This window comes from Macadamia integrifolia, unplaced genomic scaffold, assembly GCF_013358625.1.
Source record: "Macadamia integrifolia cultivar HAES 741 unplaced genomic scaffold, SCU_Mint_v3 scaffold2169, whole genome shotgun sequence".
In the NCBI taxonomy this organism is placed as follows: domain Eukaryota; kingdom Viridiplantae; phylum Streptophyta; class Magnoliopsida; order Proteales; family Proteaceae; genus Macadamia; species Macadamia integrifolia.
The window spans coordinates 1-18,818 of NW_024868554.1; the positions used below are offsets into that span (position 1 = coordinate 1).

General features: G+C 47.2%; 1 protein-coding gene across 1 annotated transcript; it reads left to right on the forward strand.

Moving 5' to 3' along the window:
• Positions 1-6: 6 nt before the first annotated feature.
• Positions 7-1,966, forward strand: LOC122065979 (pleiotropic drug resistance protein 1-like). The gene is made up of 6 exons (XM_042629810.1): positions 7-83; positions 183-316; positions 415-642; positions 738-909; positions 1,002-1,256; positions 1,349-1,966. The coding sequence occupies exons 1-6, from the start codon at positions 9-11 to the stop codon at positions 1,613-1,615; spliced, it is 1,131 nt and encodes a 376-aa protein (XP_042485744.1). The 5' UTR covers positions 7-8; the 3' UTR covers positions 1,616-1,966.
• Positions 1,967-18,818: the final 16,852 nt, after the last annotated feature.

Here is an 18,818-nt window from a genome sequence, read left to right on the forward strand (position 1 = left end):
TATTCTTGATGAAGCAAGGAGGAGAAGAAATATATGTGGGCCCCTTAGGGAAACACGGTTGCCATTTGATCGAGTACTTTGAGGTGAGGAAATATATGGAAACTAAAGAAAATAAATAAACCTTATAGACTTTCCAACCTTAGTACAGTAATTAATAAATATGGTTTGTTTGTTCCATCAAGGCCGTTAAAGGAGTCAGTAAGATAAAGGGTGGTTATAATCCAGCAACATGGATGTTGGAGGTGACAACAACATCCCAAGAAGCAGCTTTGGGAGTGAGCTTCCCGGAGATATATAAGAACTCAGAACTGTACAGGTAGGTTCACTTGTAAATTTCCTATATTTGAAATACTACAGGTAACAGTTTTTTTTTTTTTTAATCTATTATTAATATTCTATAAATGAATCATCCAGGAGGAACAAAACAATGATTGAGGAACTGGGTAAACCTGCCCCTGGTTCCAAAGATCTCTATTTCCCTGCCCAGTACTCTAAATCTTTCGTCATCCAATGCATGGCTTGTCTATGGAAACAACATTGGTCATACTGGCGGAACCCACCTTACACTCTTGTGAGGCTCTTCTTCACAACTTTCATAGCTCTAATGCTCGGGTCGATGTTTTGGGGTCTTGGATCTAAAACGTAAGTCATCTTCTAGTAAGAGTCCAACCAAATTTCTACATTCTTTGCTTGTTTGTGTTCCAAATTAATTTTATTTATATAATTGGATTTTGCAGCTCGAATTCTCAGGATCTCTTTAATGCAATGGGTTCTATGTATGGTGCTGTTCTGTTTCTTGGGGTACAAAATGCTGGATCAGTGCAGCCTGTTGTTGATATCGAACGCACGGTATTTTATCGAGAGAGAGCTGCCGGAATGTATTCAGCTATGGCTTATGCCTTTGCCCAAGTAATAATCACTTTTCTTTTCATAAACTCAACATCATGATCAGTTCAATTGTCTACATGTTTCTCATTAGACAATCTTTTCTTATGGTGCAGGTTGCGATTGAGATTCCACATATCTTCATCCAGGCCGTAATATATGGAGTTATAGTGTATTCAATGATTGGATTCCAATGGACAGTTGCAAAATTCTTCTGGTATCTGTTCTTCATGTATTTCACATTGTTATACTTCACTTTCTATGGTATGATGGCAGTGGGTGTTACACCCAACCAACACATCGCTTCTATAGTTTCTTCTGCATTCTATGCAATATGGAACCTTTTCTCCGGATTCATAATTCCAAGACCAGTAAGTTCCTATGCTTTTTTTTCCCCGCATTTTGAGGGATAGAAATAATATAATTTACTAATTATCATTTATTTATTATTTTGTTCTTGCAGAGTATTCCTATCTGGTGGAGGTGGTACTACTGGGCCTGCCCTGTTGCTTGGACATTGTACGGATTGGTCGTTTCACAATTTGGAGATATAACGGAACTGATTTCCACAGGAGAGAAGCATGAGACAGTTCAACAATTTCTCTTGGACTATTTTGGATTCAAGCATAGTTTCTTAGGAGTGGTGGCAAGCATGATGGTTGTGTTCACTGTGCTTTTCGCATTCATCTTTGCTTTTTCGATAAAGGTATTTAACTTCCAGAGAAGATAAGAAGATTCTGCAATATGGAGAGGCTAAAAATCAAGTGAATGGATTTTCTTCTGAAGCCAACCATGTATAGAACATGTCAATGTTTTGAAGTTTAGCTTTGTTGGAACAAGTTGAGAATTTTTATGGTTTCAAAATTTGGTTGTTATTTCTTTGTATTTGTATGTAAAGGGACAAAAGTTTCCTTCTGTTTTGAATTGTGTAGGATATTATACTTGCAGCTAAAAAATTGATAATTGTATTTTTTTTTCCCCTAAAAGGAGGAACTTCCATCATTTTAAATCTGTTGGAGTTACAAGGGTGAGCAGATGTTATTTCTTCTGATAATGTACAATAAAATCTGTAGTTGGCCATTGTTTCTTCTCTGCAGAACAGTTATTTTGGATTCTTGGTACAAAACTGGTTGTGAAGCTCTTTAGTGAAGCAATATATGTTAACACTACATGATATCATTGGAACAATATTCTATTTGCCTTCAAAAATGATGATTGAGGCTTTTGAGGATTTATATGTCAATTTATTATGCCCCTTTAAAAATTTCTAATCAAGATAAATTTAGATCATGCTTCATGTAGGATTAGGGTTGATAAACTCAAATTCACCTTGCCAATAGGTGCATGACACACATGGCATTCAAAAGAGCCAAATATAAAAGTAAAGGACTCTCCACCGATCCACAAGGTCAAACAAGGTATTTTACCACCTTATTAGGATTAGGGTAAGGCTTCATTAAACCTATGCTATAAAAAGAGGAAAGGAAAATAAAAGAAAGGAGGTCAATCTCTCACCCTCTTTCTTCACTATTTCCAATCATTATTGTATTATTTTTCCCTAATTGACCTTACTTTTGCAGTCAAGGCCGGATTCGCATTGGAGAAGTGTATTGAATATTACAAGTAATTATGAAATTTTGTATTTGATGAAGTTAGAAATTTCCATATAAATTGGGTATAAGAAACAATGAGCTAGATTTCATTATTCTAAATAACAAGATAGGATGACAACGCTAAATTATATTATATAAATTAAGATTAAACTCAAGGTCAGATTAGGCTGGTCTAGGCTGGTCTAGGCTAGGCCTGGGTTGGGGATTGTGTTTTTCAACCCTAACCCTCTCTCGGGGTCAAAGATCTTAGCCTAGGCACTGTTTGGGCTCAAGAGGGGCCGGTTCAGGCCATCAAGGCCAAACTTACACCCCTAATATATTTTATTTTATATTTCCTATATAATAATTGTTGTTTTATAGCCAAACACACAAGATATGTACTTACCATTACTTTTGATTTTATTTATTTATTTATTTATTTTTTCATATTTTGTGTAATACTTAATTTTGATTAAGTAAATAAGAAACCAGTTTAACCTGATGGACTGAGGTGCCTAAGACCTTCCTTAGTCTACTACCTAATTCATACCAAGATCCTTTGGTTTGTCTAGTCTCCATTCTTGTCCTTTTATGTATTAATATTTTATTTTTTTTATCCTAAACCTTAATCTAGGTGGTGACTACTATTTATTTTCTCTCAAGAGGAGGATAAAAAGATTCTTTCTGAGAATATGAAAAATTGTGAAAATTCATTGTTATCCTAGTCACTCTTCTATGAGACAAAAAAGATACGGCAATATAATAGGGGTGCAAGATGACCAGGTAGGGAAGGTTTCTTATAACCCTAACCTAATCCTGAGTTCCCTTAGCATAACGTAAGTCCAGCCAGCTTAGCCCTGATTGGACTTGATTGGGCCTTATCATTTCAGGTTAGGACCACAAGATAGCTCAGCCTAGGCCCAACCCAGCCCAACCCTGCCCAACCCTGATCCTGGTGGATTGGTGTGGCATTTATTGGACCAACTCTTATTATAGGGCAAGGCTGGCTTTGATTGCATCTGTCCTGAACTACCACATTACATCATATGCTGAGAAAATGAGAATCCCTTAACCCTTTTCCAAATCTTGACAGAAAGAAACCTTAAACCTTAACACAAATTGGACAAGAGACAACGCGAGGATCATGTTTTTTAAACAAAATAAAAGCCCAATAAAAGAGGAAAGAACTTCTTAAAGGGTATGGGTTGCCTGCCCATCACCAACTGTGATGAGAGCAACCAAAGCTCTTGTCTCTTCACATTCACCGTTGTGACTTATGTTGCTTTCTTCTCCTCCCCCTTCTCTTTGTGCATTGCCTCATTCCATGCTATGTTGACATCAAACATGCACACTCATGGTTTTAGTAATCAATATCAGGATTGTGTTGATATTGATTCAGATCGTCACATATTGGTCTAGATTTTTTACCTTTTTTATCCTTAATCCATATCAATACACTGATATGGGATTGATCCAGAATCAATATCGCTGCTTGCCCAATCTGACACGAATTAGGCTTAGCAATCAGTTATATTAAGAAAGTGTGTGATTCTGAGTTCAACTTCTCTTACCATTTTGGGACCATTCACATGTGGTATTATAGTGCTCTTTACTGCTTTCGTTGAAAGTTGAATAGTTCTCATTCAATCCTGATATGACTCGATTCATACAATTGTAGGGTCAGTATGAGCCCGTAAAATTAATCAGGCTGAATACTTGAATACCCGTCATTAGCAAAAAAAAAAAAAAAGAGGACAATTTTCCTTCATTGTTCACTGAATGATAAGGCCCATCTCTCTCCACCTATTGTCTAAGGTCGCGATGGCATTAATTGTGCCCCCAGGAAAACTCAAACTTGTGGATCAACATTTTCCCCTGTAGTCTCTTTCATTTTGGATGTGAGTTTTCCCCTCTAGTCTCCAACGTGAGGTCCCACCCAAGAAAAAAAAGAGGTGAAGGGCTACTGCGGTGGGGTTGGCTTGAGTTGACTATTGATATTTGATGGGTCATAGCTGGAGCTGGATTTGAAGGGCGAATTAAATACTACTGTCGAAATCGAGGACGCTGTGAAGGTTCTGTTGCAGGGTCTGGGGGATGATTCCAGTAGGGAAGGTCTTAAGAAAACTCCACTTCATGCCAAGGCCCACGGCGACGGCATTGCTGTGGCCTCGAGTGCTGGCAGTCATGGTCTAGGCTTCATTCGTCTCGGGTAGGAGATCACCATTTAAACTCCCATTAACTAAAGTTGCTTCACTGAAATAGAACAGATTGTTCACATCAACCATCAAACACCTTCTGGATAATTTCTTTTGTTACCGTTTCTACCGTTTTTAATTCAAAAAACGGCAGAAACGGACCTTAAAAGTCCCAATCCAAAAACACCAGTCAAAGCAGCCTACTATTTTTTTTTTTTTTTTTTTTAATAAAATCAAAGCAGCCTACTAAGAATCCAACTCCTGCAGTTTCAACTCTCTCTCTCTCTACGATGTTTCCTAATCCTTACCGTACTGCCTACCAAGTTTGCCTTCAGATGGCTGAAATCACACTAATCCACATTCCACACCGTTATGCCCTCCATTTCAAAATCATACTTTCCTTTCACTAGCCATGAAAAAAGGCCGTGCCGTGATCCAACTTTTTAGGGTTCATGAAGCTGACCAATTTTACGTTTCAAATTTACATTCTCCATCCCCTTCTCCCCTTGGGGTTGGGGTTCTTGCACCACCCCTACCCATAGTTAGTAAATTCGGATTCGAAAATTATTCAGGTGAAGAATTATTCGGAATAATTTGATTGATTAATTTTAGGATTCGATCAAAAAAACGGTCAAAAAAGCGAATATGACGTTTTTTTTTTTTGTTTTTTTTTGTTTTTTAATATTGTTTAAGTGGACCGAATAATTCGGTTCGGCCCGAATTATTCACGTTTTAAATTCAAATTAGTAAAATTCGCGTTTTTTACCTAATTTTATTTTTATTTCGGATTCGGTCAGAATTTTTTATTTAATTCGGAAAAATTCGGTTTGGCCGAATAATTCACCAATTATTCGGCCGAATTGCTAACTAGGCCCCCCCAAAAAAAAAAAAAGATATGCTGCCAATTCAGTGTAAGGCTAATGAGGGGGTATTAAAGCATCTTCACTGCACATAATAGGGGGCATTGTGGTCTTTTTATATTCACCTTTTTCTGGGCATAGACAACATCAGAACTGCATGGTTCTTTCTCTGGAAGAAAAAATATATAGAATAAAATTTGGGAAAACTACATAATTATCCATTTTTGGGTTTTTCTTTACAAAATTACCCATCCTATGTTTCAGTTAACAAAAAATAAACAAAAAATGTTTGAATTTACAAAACTACCCAAAAGACAGTGTTCTTCCCTCAATCGTGTATTTTATTGACGTGTATTTTATTGATAATTTTACCCTTGACCACCCCCTCACCGATCATTACTCCCAGCCCCCTCCCTCCCAAGTCTCATCCAACTCCAAACCCACTCCAAGCCCGAGGATTCAAGATTCTTTTTTGTCAGAATTGATTGATGGAGTTCAGCAACAAGATTCAAAATGATTCATTTGGAAACATCAGGTTTGAAATTTCTGGCAGATAAATTTTTCCAATCCAATGGTTTTGTCCCCAAAACATCACCTTCAATCTCTACTAAGTTTGCCCGCATTGGCAGCTCAAATGTCGGTGACCCTTGCATAAGTATTTCAGCAAGAAATCCCCACCAAAAATGGATAAAATCCAATAGCTAACGGTGAAAATTAGGTGAATTCGACGAAGAGTTCAAACCAAAGAGGAGCTTATGAAGTCAGAGAATGAACCTCAAATGGAAGGCCTCCGTTTTGGTGAGAACGTCCATGATAAGAAGGGGATAAAGGTAATTGAATGGAAGCAATAAGTCTTTTGCTCTGAGGCACAAAGTTAACCTAATTCCATTATGAACCTTGAGGAGAGCTTCTGGCTTCAATTAAAACTTGCAACCTAAATCTATGGATGACATCAGATGAAATGGTATTGAGTTAGCTTTGTTGCCTCAGTTTCTTCGTTTATAAACTTGAATGGTGATGGGATGGGGCAGAATAATGGGCTGGTGGATTTTAGGGGTGAGGTGGGAGGATTGCAGGACCGGAGGAGGTGAAGTCAAGGGTAAGATTATCAATAAGGGTACATGTTTGAAGGGAAAATACTGTTTTAGATAATTTTGTAAATTAAAATCTGATTTTGGGCATATATTTCATAATTTTGTAAAGAAAAACCCAATTAAGAGTAATCATATACTTTTCCTATAAAGTTTTTACAAAAATTGACAGTTGTACATCCCTTTTAGGGGCACGCAACCTGTTTCTAGATGTAATCCCTACATAATTTCAAATATTGATATCGCATCGATCAGATTGACTGTATCAAATTGGTATTAGCTGAGACCAATCTTTGATCCATGACTGTTTTGAGTTGATTATCTGTATTATTTCAGGGGTAAAATAGTAAAAAAATTATATTTTTTGAAAAAAACAAGAACAAAACTGACTGATAACGATATCCATACCATTCCTAAATCTATTAATCCATTTGTCAAAACCGATACCAATACCGATACCGTCCCCAAAATCCATGAACCCTTGTGTGGCTGTGTCTCCCTTATTATTACTAGTCTATCGTCTTTAAGTCTAAGGTAGGAATTTAAGTATTTAACTATGGTCTATGGTCTATGGTCTATGGTCAGCTCAATTATAACTTTCACAAGATTCACCCACGCCACTTACTAATACGAGTAAATTTAATTTAATTATTCTTATTTGAAAATATTATAGTCAACCATTTAGATTAAGACATTTCATAATTCCACAAACTAAGCCACGTCACTTAAAATAAATATTTGACTATTAAAATAGGTTATCTATGGTTTTATGGTTAGCCCATTTTATAATTGGGCAGGTTAAACCCTGACGGCTATATTGTTCATGTACAATTCATTCTGGGCATTTATCTCAATTAAATGATGTTGTCTACATGTCAATCTTTTCTCATCATTTGTACAAAAATCATTTTAGGTCTACCTATGGTTTTTTTTAGCTTCTTATATTTGTAGGATCAAAATCCTCTGTTTTTTTAATCCTTGTTTTTCCTTATTTTGCTACCTGCAGAACACGACACGTGGACAACAGAGGATCCAACGGTCAAGGTTGGGTGAGGATTATTACATCCGATGCGTTGGTCTTAAAGTTATCCATGTGTCGTGTTCTGCAGGTAGCAAAACAAGGAAAAACAGGGATGAGAAAAACAGAGGATTATTTTCCATATTTGTATCAAATCACTCATTCATACTAGAGTTTTCGAAGGCCTCCCTCGCACGTATTTATCTATGCCACCTCAAACAATTTTCTCATTACTTATCATGTATTAAACTAGTATTAAATCAACTATAATTTGTTTATTACCTTTGTTATTTGATATAACCAAAATAACCTCTCGGTGGGGGCAATGACACGTGTCGTCTCCGAGACACGTGTCCTCCGCCAGACGAAGGTTCCAAGAAACCACTCACACTCGAGCACGCTCAATCACCGAGGCACGCCCGCAGAATCACGCGGGATCACGTCTCCTGCATGAGGAGAATATTCCCCCCCAGAAGGTTGGACGTATTCGAGTGGGACTCTAAGAGGGAAGAAGGGGGAAAAACCCTAAGGCCGAAAGACTATATAAGAAGGCACGGAAGAAGGGGGAAGGTAAGCTCTGATACCCTCACCATTACTCCCTTATTGAACTGTGCGGCCGACCTTGACTTGAGCGTCGGAGGACTAACCCCGGACTAAGTTCCGGGCCTCCGTCGTCTGTGTGTTGTGTAGGTTGGACTAGCGGGGTTTTTTGGCAGCAACAGATTGGCGCCGTCTGTGGGAACGACGGTAATGGTGGGGAGAACCTACAACCGAAAAAGGACGAGAGCGACGTCCAACATAGACATGGGGGAAGAACCTTCAGGGGAGCTTCCTCCCTCGGTGGAGATTGGACGAGAAAGGGGCCATGACGACCGGGAAGTGTCCGTCAGATACCAGCGGTCGGCTGGATATTCAGTACGTGAAGGCAGCGACCATCAGCCTCCCGCGGCCCAGGAGTACGTGACAAGGCAGCAGTTCGAAGACCTCCAGGACAAATATAACCGGATGGCCGAGACTATGAGGGAGGTCTCCAAAGCTGTCTCCCATAGGACCGGCGGAGCACCCCCAGGTCCCCACGTCCAGTTTGAGAGGGCTCGAGAAGAAGACCGAAGCAGTACGGGATCGACGAGGGCCGGTCGTGACCCTCGAAGCCGAGCAAGGGAGAGTCCAGCGCCCCGAAGTAGGACGCGACGCGTCACCAGAGACCCGCATGGGGATCAGCACCAAGGAGACAAACAGAGGTCCGAGGACTCGGGATTAAAGAGGATGATCTTAGACCTGAAGGACGAGATCAGAAAGGTGGCAGAAAACCAGAAGGGGAACCACGAGCCCGACCTCACCAATGACACGGCCTTAGCTGACGAGGTCATGAGGGACCCGCTCCCGGTCGGTTTCTGCCTGCCTAAGTATGACACTTACGACGGGTTGGGGGACCCCGTCGATCACTTGGAAGGTTTTAAGGTCGCCATGCAATTCCATCGCGTCTCAGAAAATATTATGTGTCGGGCTCTTCCATTGACGTTCAGGGGGGCGGCGAGGCTGTGGTACAACCGACTGCCGACGAAGTCGATCCACAGCTTCAGCGACCTGAGTTATTTCTTAGTGAAGGGGTTCTCCAGTAGCCAGCCTCTCCAGAAGACTACGTTGAACCTAACCAACGTCAAACAGCAAGAAGGGGAATCGCTGCGGAACTACATGAAGCGATTCCAACAAGAAAAGATCACTATCAGGGGCCTAGACCCGAAGGAGGAGTTCACAGCCCTATTAGGTGGCATCAAGGACAAGGAGTTGAAGAGGTCCCTGGCGAAGCATACGCCTAGAGACCTGACCGAGCTGAGGGCACGATGCGATAAGTACATCCAGATGGAAGAAACCCTCCAGGCAGATGAAGAAGTCGAAAGGAAGGCGGCGAGGAAGAGGCCCTCAAGGGTTGATGATAAACCCATCGAAGAAGGAAAAAGACGAAAGTCCGAGCACAGTCGGGCCCCCAGCCCACTGAGGAAGTTTGAGAGGTACGCACCCCTGAACCAAAGGCGAACAGAGGTGTTAATGCAAATAAAAGATTCTCCAGATGCCAGGTCCATGAAGTGGCCAGGAAAGATGGGGCGACACCCCGAAAGACGCAATGTGGACAGATACTGCCACTTCCACAGGGACCACGGCCATGATACCGAGGACTGTTGGCATCTCAAGGGGGAGATAGAAGGAATGATCAGAAGGGGATACTTAGGCAGATTTGTAGATCGGGAAAAAGAGCTGGCTCCAGAAGGCAATGGCCGGAGGGAAAACCACCGGAGAGATGGCGGAGGTCGTTATGAGAGAAGGGGGCTCGCTCGCAGAGGAAATCAAGAACAGCGGAGGAACCAGACACCGGAGGAAGATGAGCGCCGGCCCCGAGAGGAGAACAAGAGCCCAACAAGAGTTATAGCGACCATCTGTGGAGGCCCAGCCGCAGGAGAGAGTTCGGTCTCTGCCAGGAAGGCGAAGGCCTACGCGAGGAGCGTACATGTGACAGAATGGTCGAACAAGAAGGCGAAGACGGGGACGGTCATCTCCTTCTCAGATGATGATCTGGAAGGGGTACAGACCCCGCATGACGATGCCTTGGTCATCACTATGACCGTAGGAGATTGCAAAGTGAAGAGGATCTTAGTGGATAACGGCAGCTCAGCTGATATCCTGTTCCTTGAAGCTTTCCAGAAGATGGGCCTCGACGAAGGAAAATTAAAGAAGGTCGAACACCCGCTGCAGGGATTCTCCGGCGTCCCGGTGAAGGTGGAAGGGTCGATTGAGTTACCGGTTTGAGTTGGCACCGGAGATCGCCAGGCGACGGTCATGATCAACTTCCTGGTGGTGAGCATTACATCGGCGTATAATGCCATACTAGGGAGGGTCGGGTTGAACCTGTTAAAGGCCGTCGTCTCCACTCCCCATCTCAAAATGAAGTTCCCTACCAAGAATGGCGTCGGGGAGTGTCGGGGCGATCAGGAGACATCCCGGAGATGTTACGCCACTACTCTCTGGGGAAAGGAAAAGGCGGGCGAGGCACTCCCGATAGAGGATCTACGTGATGATGCCAGTTATCAACGGGGGGAGCCGGCCGAAGATTTGGTGCAAGTTGAAGCTGAAGAAAGGGATGACACCCGGTAGTTCCAGATTGGGGCTACCATGCCAAGGTCGCAGCGAGAAAGACTCATCTCATTCCTGCGGAGCAACGCTGACGTATTCGCCTGGTCGGCGTCGGACATGCCTGGGATAGACCGAGAGGTGATAGAGCATCACCTGAATGTTAGCCCAATGAAGAAGCCGGTGCAGCAGAAGAAGAGGACGTTCGCCCCAGAAAGACAGAAGAAGATAGACGAGGAAGTAGAAAAGTTACTGAAGGCCCGGTTCATCCGCGAGATCCAGTACCCGGAGTGGATATCCAACGTGGTGATGGTCCCGAAGGCAAACGGGAAGTGGAGGATCTGCATCGACTTCACCGACCTGAATAAGGCCTGCCCCAAGGACGCATACCCCCTGCCAAAGATAGACCTACTCATCGACGCCACGGCGGGATACGAGGCGCTGAGTTTCATGGATGCATACTCGGGGTACAACCAAATCAAAATGGCCGAGGCTGATGTCCCGAAAACATCCTTCATAACTGAAGGAGGGTTGTACTGCTATGAGGTCATGCCTTTCGGACTAAAGAACGCAGGAGCCACCTACCAAAGGTTGGTGAATAAAATTTTCAAAGGACTGATCGGCAAGACCATGGAAGTGTATGTGGACGACATGCTCGTGAAAATCCTGAAGGCGGAAAAACACATCCAAGACTTGGAAGAGGCGTTCCAGCTGCTGCGACGGTACGACATGAAGCTGAACCCGACAAAATGTGCCTTCGGAGTAGCCTCGGGGAAGTTCCTCGGCTTCATCGTCTCGGAAAGAGGAATCGAAGCCAACCCAGTCAAAATACAAGCCATTCGGGACATGAAGTCACCCCAGAACGTAAAGCAAGTCCAGGAGCTGACGGGTCGGGTCGCTGCCCTTGGAAGATTCATGTCTCGGTCTGCAGATAGATGCCTTCCTTTCTTCAAAGCGCTGAAAGGGACCAAAAAGTTCGAGTGGACAGAGGAGTGCGAAAAATCTTTCGAACAATTGAAGGAATACTTGACCGCACCCCCGCTGCTGACAAAGTCGAACACCGGGGATGCCTTGCAGCTGTACCTTGCTGTATCGGCAGTTGCTGTAAGCGCCGTACTGACGAAAGAGGAAGGAAGGCAACAAAGGCTAATATACTACGTCAGTCGAACCCTTCTAGATGCCGAGACAAGATACCGAAAGGCGGAGAAAGTGGCGTACGCCCTCGTGACGGCGGCAAGAAAGCTGAGGCCATATTTTCAGTCACACACGGTATGCGTACTCATCGACCAGCCCCTGGAGAAAATATTGCAGCAACCAGATATGTCCGGTCGCCTGGTAAATTGGGCCATAGAGCTGGGAGAGTTCGACATCCAGTACAAGCCAAGAACCGCTATTAAAGCACAGGCCCTCGCGGACTTCATAATGGAGACGACGATCCCCGATGACCCGCAGGAATCTACCGAGGAACGAGGAGATGAGGCTTGGACACTGTATGTGGATGGGGCTTCCAATAGCGATGGAAGTGGCGCAGGAATCGTGTTGGTAAGCCCTGAGGGTTTCAAAGTAGAATGCGCCCTACGGTTCGACTTCGACGCCTCCAACAACGAAGCGGAGTACGAAGCGATAATAGCCAGAATTAATCTGGCTCGGGCTTTCATGGTGAAGGAACTAGTAGTGCATAGCGACTCCCAACTTGTGGTGCGGCAAGTGAATGGTGAATACGAGGCCAAAGAGCAGAGGATGGCGGAATACTTGAACACTGTGCGAAATAGGTCAGCGGCTTTCAAAGAATTTGAGGTAAAGCAGGTGTCACGAGAAGAGAATGCTAGCGCAGACGCACTATCACAGCTGGCCACTTCCGATTTCGTAGAACTTGGATGAGCGGTGTATTTCGAAGTACTACCACAGCCAAGCATCGAAAAACCCCGCGAGGTGTTACCCGTAGGTGAAAACGGCCAAAGCTGGATGGACGCCATAATAGAATACCTCAAGGAGGGAAAGCTCCCAGAGAACAGGGACGAAGCAAGAAAAGTAAGAATGAGGTCAGCGCGCTTCTTCCTGAAGGATGACACGCTATACAAGATAGGGTTTACCTCACCATACCTCAAGTGCCTGGATTCTACCGACGACGAGTACGCGCTCCGGGAAGTGCATGAAGGGATATGTGGCCAACACCTTGGAGCCCGGGCCCTGGCGCACAAAGTACTAAGGCAGGGCCTGTACTGGCCGACAATGAGAAAGGATGCAGAATCACTAGTCAGGAAATGTGTCAAGTGCCAGATGTTCACCCCCGTGCCTAGGCTACATTCTACCGAGCTATCGTCCCTATCTAGCCCAGTACCGTTCGCCATGTGGGGAATGGACATCTTAGGCCCGTTCCCCCTGGCCACCAGACAAAGGAAGTTTGTCGTGGTGGCAGTCGACTACTTCACGAAGTGGGCGGAAGCCGAAGCCCTAGCGACGATAACCGAAAAGAACATAAGGGACTTCTTCCAAAGGGCGGTGGTATACAGATTTGGAATCCCCCAGGTTGTGGTTACGGACAATGGAACTTAGTTTGCCAATCCAACCTTCGACGCGTTCTGTGAAGCCCTCGGCATCAGCCACAGGAAAACCTCCGTCGGGTATCCCTCGACCAATGGGAAAACGGAAGTAACCAACCGTACGTTACTCCAAGGGATAAAAAAGAGGCTAGATGATGCCAAAGGACTATGGGCAGACGAGTTGCACCACATCCTCTGGGCTTACCGCACTACTGAGAGGTTAGCTACCGGAGAAACACCCTTCATGTTAACATACGGCACTGAAGCTGTACTCCCAGTGGAGATAGGGGCTATTACCCATCGGATTCGGTACTACAACGAAGACGAAAACGACGGAGGACTCCGGGCAAATTTGGACCTCTTGGTAGAAACCAGAGAAGCTTCACAAGAAAGGATCGCCACCTACCAGCGGAGGGTTGCTAGGCACTACAACACCAAAGTTCGGAAGAACGAGTTCAGGCAGGGCGACCTTGTCCTCAGAAGGGCGGAAGTGTCGGACCCAAAACATCAAGGGAAGCTAGATCCAAACTGGGAAGGTCCCTACAGAGTCTCAAGGGTAATACGACCAGGGTCCTATCACCTAGAGACTACGGGGGGAGTAAGGGTACCCCGATCGTGGAACTCCGATAATTTAAGAAAATTCCACCAGTAGTAAAGTGGCGGGCACGCACTCTTGCCATCTGTAAATTTTTCCGTCTGTAGTTCTTTGCAATTATTGCCCTTTTGAACCTTTTAAGTTGTAATTCATCTTGAAATCCGCAAGATTTTATTCATGGATAATACGAGAGCTGGTTTATAGCAATTGAGATTCTCCAAGCAGACAACCTTTAACCCCGTTGATCGGATGACTGAAGATCCACACCTCGGTGGAGGCACAAACAATGCTAGGTTGACCCGGCCGAATCACCCCTTCGGCTCGGAGTTTGGCCAAAGCCGAAAAGACATGACCGAAGGATCGACCTTTGGTGGAGACCTAGCATCTAACAGACCCTTCGGCTGGAGCCGAGGGTTCACACTTGGTGGATTGCTTGGTGATTCCGACTATTCAAGGGTCGACCTTCGGTGAAGACCAAGCATCTAATAGACCGTTCAGCTGGAGCCGAGGGTTCACACTTAGTGGATTGCTTGGTGATTCTGACTATTCAAGGATCGACCTTCGGTGAAGACCTAGCATCTAATAGACCCTTCGGTTGGAGCCGAGGGTTCACACTTGGTGGATTGCTTGGTGATTCCGACTATTCAAGGGTCGACCTTCGGTGAAGACCAAGCATCTAATAGACCCTTCGGTTGGAGCCGAGGGTTCACACTTGGTGGATTGCTTGGTGATTCTGACTATTCAAGGGTCGACCTTCGGTGAAGACCTAGCATCTAATAGACCCTTCGGCTGGAGCCGAGGGTTCACACTTGGTGGATTGCTTGGTGATTCTGACTATTCAAGGGTCGACCTTCGGTGAAGACCTAGCATCTAATAGACCCTTCGGCTGGAGCCGAGGGTTCACACTTGGTGGATTGCTTGGTGATTCTGACTATTCAAGGGTCGACCTTCGGTGAAGACCTAGCATCTAATAGACCCTTCGGCTGGAGCCGACGGTACACACTTGGTGGATTACTTGGTGATTCTTACTGAAGGGTCGACCTTCGGTGAACCCTTCGGCCAGAGCCGAGGGTACACAACCAGTTAGTGGTTGCGATCGAATGGACCACCTTCGGCCAAGTCCCAGATTCATGCGACTGACAAACCCTTCGGCTGGAGCCGAGAGGGAAAACACTTGTAAAATATTGCTAGTGATTACAGGGTCGGCCTTCGTCTGACTTACTAACAGGTCGACCCTCGGCCAAGTCTCGGGGCCATGCGCCTAAGGCCAACTAGGGTTTCGGCCCTTTGCAATTATTTATGAATCAAAGATCATCAAATGAACAGATGAAGAAAGATGATTGCATTCATAAAAGCCCGAAGGCAAGGATTACACAAAGCCCGAAGGCAAGGATTACACATAAAGCCCGAAGGCAAGGATTACACATAGAGCCCGAAGGCAAAAAAGCTACACAAAAGGCCTGAAGGCTGGTTACATAACAGGGGGTGGTCTGTGTTGAGGACCGAGGCGACCTCAAGAAGCGTCCGTCAGGTTCACGGCCTCGTCTTCGGCTGGGAGAGCCTCCTGGTCCAAACCTCCACGGCCAGGGGTCGGAGGGACTTCCCTCTGCAGTTGGACCTCGCCTTCCTCGCTACAGCCCCCACCGTCGGCGTCGGCAACCTCGGTGGCCGATGGAACCGCCTCCACATCGTCGTCCTCGAAGATGAGGCCGCTGTCTTCGAAGGAGACCCTGGGGTAGCAGCCGAGGACCCAATCTCGGACCTCGGTAGCGCCCATTGTGTACCCTGGGGCGATGGCGTTCTTAATCTCCTCCCTGAAGGCCTCGGAGGACCGATACTTCTCGACCCCTTAGGCCTCAGCTTCCTGAATACATGCCCTCACTTGTGACTTCAACTCCGAGAACTTCCGATCGCACTCTCGACGCTCGAAGGCTAGGTCCCTCTCCAGGTGCTCCACCTTCTCGAGGAGGGTGGTGCGCTCGTTGTCTAGGGAGACCTTCTCCCTCTCGCTGACTTCAAGCTCTCGGCACATGGCCTCGGCTCGAGCCGCCAGCTGACCCATCTGATTCTGAGCCTGCACGGAGCACCGAAGGTCAGAATGCAAAAAAAAAATATATATATATATATATACAAGTAAAAGAAGGCAGGGGGACCGAAGCCTACCCCCGCCATGAAGATGCATGCGGAGGTGATCAGTGCCGCCGTCCCTTGCTTCTGGGCTTCGGTGGCATCTCGGGGAAGACTCCCCTTCATCACCAGCTCTCTGGCAACCCGTCCGACGGCCAGAGTGTCATCTTCCTTCACCGACCACTGTGGGACGAACCCCACCTCGGCCCTCGTCGACGAGACCTTCGGGCCTCGGGAGGCAGCGGCGGATGAAGGGTCTTGAGCAGGTCCGTCTCTGCCAGGAGCAGCAAGGGCTTGGACAGCCTCGGCAGTCGACCCCTCCACCCTGGGCCTCTTCTTCGGGGTCTCGGAGGACGGTCCCGTCTTTTCCTTCCTCTTGGACTTCGGCTGTTGGGGGGCATCACGTGCCTTGGCCTCCTTGATCTTAGCCTGTCTTGCCGCGGCGGCGGCCTTAGCCTCGGCTCTGGTAACTTGCACTGCACGAAGAAACAAGGGTATTAGTACGAAGGACCGACCCTCGAAGGAAACAGACGGAGGCTAGCCTAACTCACCCGGGCTAAGCCCGAACTTGAAGAGGATGGCGTCGGACTTGAGGCAGTCGGCCTCGACTGGAGAACAACCTTCTTGCCGCCTCGCCATTGCCAACGACTCCGCGTCTGCCCCGAATAAGGCAGGGGCGGAGTTCACATCCCTAAGGTCCGGGATGTCCCAGACCGTGCCGAAGGGCACCCCCTTGGTCGACTTCACGAAGAAATACTTTTCCTTCCATCCGTGGATGGAAGTCGGGTAACCCTTCAGGAGCCGAAGGTCCTTTCGGGGGCAAAAGTAATACCAACCCGTAAGACCCTTGCAGGCCTGAAGAAGGAAGCAGTTAATGAAAAGTTGAAAGGAGAGGGGCCTCTTGTGCCGAACGAAGAAGATGACGAAGCTTAACGCTTGTCGCCACCCGTTCGGCGTTAGCTGGGTCGGGCTCACCCCATAGTGCCGAAACACCTTGGTAAAGAAGGGGTGGAGGGGCAGCCGAAGACCTGCCTTGAAGGCCTCCTTGTATAGGGACAGCTCCTCGGGGTTCCGATAGCTGGCTCGGTCAGAAGGTCTGGGCAGACGGAGCTCGAAAGCATCCGAAACGCCGAAGGAGGCCCTCAGCTCCTCCAGTTCTGGTTCGTCCATCGTGGAGACGATCTTGAGGGCCTCAACTTCCAGGGGCTCTTGGGTCTGGGCTCGGGCGTCGAGCACCCTCTCCCTGAACTCCTCGCCGTTGGAGCCACCCATGGACCCCGACGGTGAGGCCGCGGACGATGAGTCGCGGGAGGAGGGAGAGTCGGTGGAGTCCGAGGACATCCCTCGGACTTCCCCAGGACTCCTATACCTACGTTTTGGCCTTGATCTCTCGCGGGACGATGGGCTATAGCCCGACGAGGAAGACATCACTTACTTGCGGTGTCGCTAAACTAAAGGAGGACGAAGACGAGGGCTAGAAGGGAGTCCGAGGCCGAAGGTGAGCTCTCCGAAGGGAAAAAGAAAGGTTGCCCTACAAATGGCCCCCCACACTATATAGATGGGGGAAGGGCGGTACGACTTCCCGAGCATTAATGGCACCGCCACGTCAGGGTACGAAGCCTCGAGGTTCGCGCCCGAACGGACCTAGCAGACGGTCTCACCTTCGGTTGGGAGTTCGGCCAAAGCCGAACGGACCTGACCGAGGGTCCCTCCTTCGGTTGGGAGTTCGGCCAAAGCCGAACGGACCTGACCGAGGGTCCCTCCTTCGGTTGGGAGTTCGGCCAAAGCCGAACGGACCTGACCGAGGGTCCCTCCTTCGGCAGGGGGCTCGGCAAAGCCGAACGGACCTGACCGAGGGTCCCTCCTTCGGTTGGGAGTTCGGCTAAAGCCGAACGGACCTGACCGAGGGTCCCACCTTCGGTTGGGAGTTCGGCCAAAGCCGAACGGACCTGACCGAGGGTCCCTCCTTCGGTTGGGAGTTCGGCCAAAGCCGAAGGGACCTGACCGAGGGTCCCTCCTTCGGTTGGGAGTTTGGCCAAAGCCGAACGGACCTGACCGAGGGCCCCACCTTCGGTTGGGAGTTCGGCCAAAGCCGAACGGACCTGACCGAGGGTCCCTCCTTCGGTTGGGAGTTCGGCCAAAGCCGAACAGACCTGACCGAGGGTCCTTCTTTCGGTTGGGAGTTCGGCCGAAGCCGAACGAACCTGACCGAGGGTCCCTCCTTCGGCAGGGGGCTCCGTAAGGCCGATCCGAAGCGACCGAAGACCTTTCTCGCGGTCGACCCCAATCCTCGGTTACTGGTAATGTCAAGGCCGAAGGAACAAGGCAACCAAAGAAGAAGATGTTGGTTACTCCCACAGGAAGAAGCTCCTAGTGGAAGTAAGGGGGCTCCTGATATAGCCAAAATAACCTCTCGGTGGGGGCAATGACACGTGTCGCCTATGAGACACGTGTCCTTCGCCAGACGAAGGTTCCGAGAGACCACTCACGCTCAATCACCGAGGCACGCTCGCAAAATCACGCGGGATCACGTCGTCTGCATGAGGGGAATATTCCCCCCAGAAGGTTGGACGTATTCGAGTGGGACTCTAAGAGGGAAGAAGGGGAAAAACCCTAAACCCGAAGAGCTATATAAGAAGGCACGGAAGAAAGGGGAAGGTAAGTTCGGAGACCCTCACCATTACTCCCTTATTGAACTGTGCGGCCGACCCTGACTTGAGCGTCGGAGGACTAATCCCGGACAAAGCTCCGGGCCCTCGTCGTCTGTGTTTGTGTAGGTTCGACTA

Bases quoted from the DNA above. Each gene is read 5' to 3' on its own strand.
- LOC122065979 (XM_042629810.1), top strand. From the start codon at position 9: ATGAAGCAAGGAGGAGAAGAAATATATGTGGGCCCCTTAGGGAAACAC. The intron at 84-182 runs GTGAGGAAATAT...TGTTCCATCAAG, and splicing joins ATTTGATCGAGTACTTTGAG to GCCGTTAAAGGAGTCAGTAA. The intron at 1,257-1,348 runs GTAAGTTCCTAT...TTGTTCTTGCAG, and splicing joins GATTCATAATTCCAAGACCA to AGTATTCCTATCTGGTGGAG.